General features: G+C 51.3%; 1 protein-coding gene across 2 annotated transcripts; it reads right to left on the reverse strand.

The window, feature by feature from the left end:
- Positions 1-2,246: 2,246 nt before the first annotated feature.
- On the reverse strand, positions 2,247-3,920 carry PPTG_13346. 2 transcript variants are annotated; one of them, XM_008908952.1, is made up of 4 exons: positions 3,646-3,759; positions 3,436-3,533; positions 2,819-3,371; positions 2,247-2,751 (listed from the first exon to the last, which is right to left on the reverse strand). In XM_008908952.1, the coding sequence occupies exons 1-4, from the start codon at positions 3,710-3,712 to the stop codon at positions 2,696-2,698; spliced, it is 774 nt and encodes a 257-aa protein (XP_008907200.1). In that variant the 5' UTR covers positions 3,713-3,759; the 3' UTR covers positions 2,247-2,695. The 2 variants fall into 2 exon arrangements, with proteins under 2 accessions (XP_008907200.1, XP_008907199.1); XM_008908951.1 differs by having other exon boundaries at positions 2,247-2,762; positions 3,436-3,920.
- Between the last annotated feature and the right edge of the window lie 36 nt (positions 3,921-3,956).

The following is a 3,956-nucleotide window of genomic DNA, read 5'->3' on the forward strand; positions in this document are numbered from 1 at the left end:
CCTCTTTTGCTGCTCGCTTTTCCTCTGTTAATCTCGTGTACCCCTCTGAATCCAAGCAAACGCCTTCGATCTCCATCAAGCGCGCAATGGAGGCTCGGATCCGCGCGCTCCAATTTCGGTCCCGCCCACTTCTATTAGGCGTTGTGGACGCAACAGAAGCAGCATCGGAGTGTTCGTCACGGCTTGCTCCTTGCGATACTATCGGTGCGCTTCCTGTATCCATCTAGGAAGACAGTACTTTCGTGTTAAGGCGCCAGTGGAGCTCTATTAATTTCTTGTTTCACCAACCTGGTCATTCCCCCAATGAGTGTAATTCGCCCGCGTATCATCAGAATTAGCGAACGGCAGCGGCGCCAGCTGCTGTGGATCTGCACATATAGTCGGTTTGTCATTGGGCTGTAGCTCCTTTCGATCGCATCTACTAATATCTTTGTATAGATCGGTATCGTGCACTTCTGGTAATTATATTGCAGGGCTCACCTCGAGCAACGTTCGCGCGGCAGCGGGGATTCTCATCACCCCCCTCGGTTTCTTGTCGCCACATTCTCGCGGCAACGACGGGGGGCTTAGTCTTGTGTCTCTGATCTGGCAGCGCTTGATACGACTTTGGGGCGGGTGGCAACCACACAACGCTGTGAGGGGGCCCGTCAAACAATGGCGGAGGAAGTCGACTGTCCAAAGCTCTTCACACTTGCTGCTTTTGCGCGATACGAAACAATATGCAACGAATAAAAACCAGGCGAAGTGAAGCGAATTCTTGGCTGTAAACTTTGAACGGAGGCAGATCTTCACAGTGCGGAGAAGAATTTCGTCGCTGACTCACAAAATTATTCTTAACTCAGATAAACGAACTCCTGAGGACGGTGCAAAGTGTCAACAAAGCAGCAGCTAAGCAGTCTCGTGGGCGATGCTACCCGTTGAGGTGGTGCCCGTGCAGTTTGAATGGTTGGAAAAATGGATACTGAGCATTGGCATTTCTCAGGTATTTTGTAAAATCTAGATCAAATTAAGTACTTCTAGAAGGGCTCTATGGCTATTGGAGCCTTTGATTCGAGAACGTGAGACAACTTGAAGCGTCTCAGCCAATCACATTTGATCTGCCCGCAGTTGGCTAAAAATCCCTTGACCAGTTGGAGATATTCCTCAGAGGCAGCAGAAATTCAGGTCGGTCGGCAGAATGGATATACCGGCTGGTCGTACATTATTCCGTCGCCGTCGTAGCGGGTGGCAAGACATCGACAAGAGTATCAGGATTGATAAATTGCGTGCTCGAAAAGACAGGAGGAGCTGCCCCACTTCTGATGCACTTACATTTTCGTCGGGGATTCCAATATACCAGCGGTAGACAAACACCGCTTGAAGCAGGTAGGGTCGTTGATACCACGGATGTGCTCAAGTACTTTTGTGAGCTAACTCACACGTGAGGTGATTTCCAGGCGAGGAATTATGGGTGCTTACTCTGTTCTCCACCGAAACTCTCTACTGTGTGCAACAAACAATGCTGGAAAGAATACTTAGGAAGTATTCGAGACCAGAGGCCGTTGTCTTTAGCAATGAAACACCACCAACTCGGTTGCACTTGCGCGTAGATAAGAAACTTGGGTCACGCGTGCATCTGCTTGCCAGAAAAGCATGATTCACACCATTCAATGAGGCTGGTCATTCAAATCTTCTTCGCTGATACAGCAGAGCAGCCCGCAAGTAGAAGCTGCCATGCACCTCATTGGGCTAGTCGACTTGGCCACGCTCGCACAGGTTGAGCATACCGCAGCACATTGACCTGGACGTGTTTTGGAACGCAAAATCGTATGGTATGAGTCAGTCCAGCAAGTTTAGCTTCAAAACCGCGATCGTCTAGCAAGCCGCACCAAGCCACGGCGCCGTAATACAGCGCAGCTCGCCGATGAACAGTCCAGAGGATCTGTAGCGTGCCCTGCCGCTTCCGAGACTCTCGTAAACCCGCTGCTGCACATGATGGCAAGTTCAGTGCAGCGAACCGAGAGCACTGACTGCAGCAACAAGCTCATATGTGCAGCATTAACGCCGGGGCTGGTGTAGAATATGTAGTCAGCTTCTTTTTGGGCCATGGTCTGGCGTAATACATTCGAACCGGGCGTCGCGCGAAATTGTTCGTTTCAGTCTCCGCGTAAACTATCGTTGTAGTTGCTGCCACGACCATCGGTCGGACGTGACATGGTCGTGCAACCCCTACAACATCGATGGTTGTGTTTCACTGCTTTGCGTTAGCACGAAGTGTCCTTGTGGACTTTTACTGTTCAATTACTGCAAGTGACCCGACATTTTCACCTCTTGACTGTGGACACGAATACATTTTATTACAAGGCCATGCCATGGTCCATTGTTGATGCACTTCGTGGTGTCAGTTTTTAGTCTTGTCTTTCATCAGCCAAGGCTGCTGTCTTGCATACTGTCGCGCAAGCTGGACGAATTGTCAGTGAATTCTTCGCTGCTCTCGTCCTTTCCCCACTGCTCTTTACGCATTTCGTACTCTAGAAGACCCTCCATGATGCGCTGGCGGTGCTCCTCGATTTCTACCATTCGCGCCAATGCCACTTCCTCGTTGCGACGCATCTCCGTCGCTTCAAGTGCGACTGCCGCAGCAGCGGCGAGTATGGGCTCAGCAGTAGCCTCATCTGACGTTGCTTGTAGCTGTCCAAGTAGCTGCGCCAATTTGTCAGCGAGTTTGTTGACGGCTTTGGCCAATTGTGGGTCGTGGATACGCACTGGGTTCTGCTCAGTACCTGTGAAGTGTATGTCATCAAAGAGATTATCATGTGAACACATGTGAAGAGCTTACCTGCGCCATCTTCCAAGTGCAAAAGCGTTTGTCGGCGGTTAGGCCGCTTCCCTTTGGATGTTGTAGGCCTTATAGTTGCCCCAGATTCGTTAAATTCTTCTGTGGCGGCGGCCACTGCTAGTGCGTCCAATGCCTCGTGCCTAGGGTGGCACGGTGCTGGAGGCATTGACGGCGGTATACTAGCTACACCTGAAGAAGATGGTTGATCAACTGTCGCGAGTCTCATTTTCTTCGCGGTTGAGGCCGGATACACGTCGCGCAACCGCTCACAATGTTCTCTATGAGCTGCCTCACTAGCAGCTTGTAGGCGATCAACTCTCTCGAGGAATGTCCGCTCGGCCTCTTTTGCCGCCCGCTTTTCCTCTGTTAATTTCGCGTACCTCTCCGGGTCCAAGGAAATGCCATCGATCTCCATCAAACGTGCGATGGAAGCGCGGATTCGCGTGCTCCAATTTCGATCTCCTCCACTTCTGTTAGGTGCAGCAGTAGCAGCAGCGGGGCGATTGTCGTGGCTCGCGTCTTGCGACACTATCGGCGCGCTTCTTGTGTCCATCTAGGAAGACGATAAGATTGTGTTAAGTCGCCAGTGGAGCTCTATTAATTTCTGGTCCACCAACCTGGTCGTTCCGCCAATGAATGGAATTCGCCTGCGCATCATCCGAATTAGCCGAATTAGCCGAATTAACGAACAGCGGCGGCGCCTGCTGCTGTTGATCTGCATACGAAGTCTGTGGTCACTGTGCTGTAGCTCCTTTTGATCGCGTCTACTAAAACCTTTTCACAGATCTGTACACTACTTTCTTGGGAATTGAATCGCAAGGACTCACCTCGATCAATGTTCGCGCGGCAGCGGGGATTCTCACCACCCCCTTCCTCGGCTTCTCGTGTCCACATTCTCACGCCAACGACGGGGGTGCTTAGTGCCGCAGCTCTCGTCTGACTGTGTTTGTTGCGGCCACACGACGCTGTGAGGGGGCCTGTCAAACAATGGCGGAGGAAGTTCACTGAACTTGACTGTCCAGCTCTATACACTTGCTGCTTTGTGCGAGACGAAACGATACGCAACGAATAAAAACCAGGCGAACCGAAGCGAATTCCAAACGCAAAGCCGATGCAAATTGGCAAATGGCACGGTACG

The sequence above is a fragment of the Phytophthora parasitica genome (genome assembly GCF_000247585.1).
Source record: "Phytophthora parasitica INRA-310 unplaced genomic scaffold supercont2.32, whole genome shotgun sequence".
Classification (NCBI taxonomy): Eukaryota; Oomycota; class Peronosporomycetes; order Peronosporales; family Peronosporaceae; genus Phytophthora; species Phytophthora nicotianae.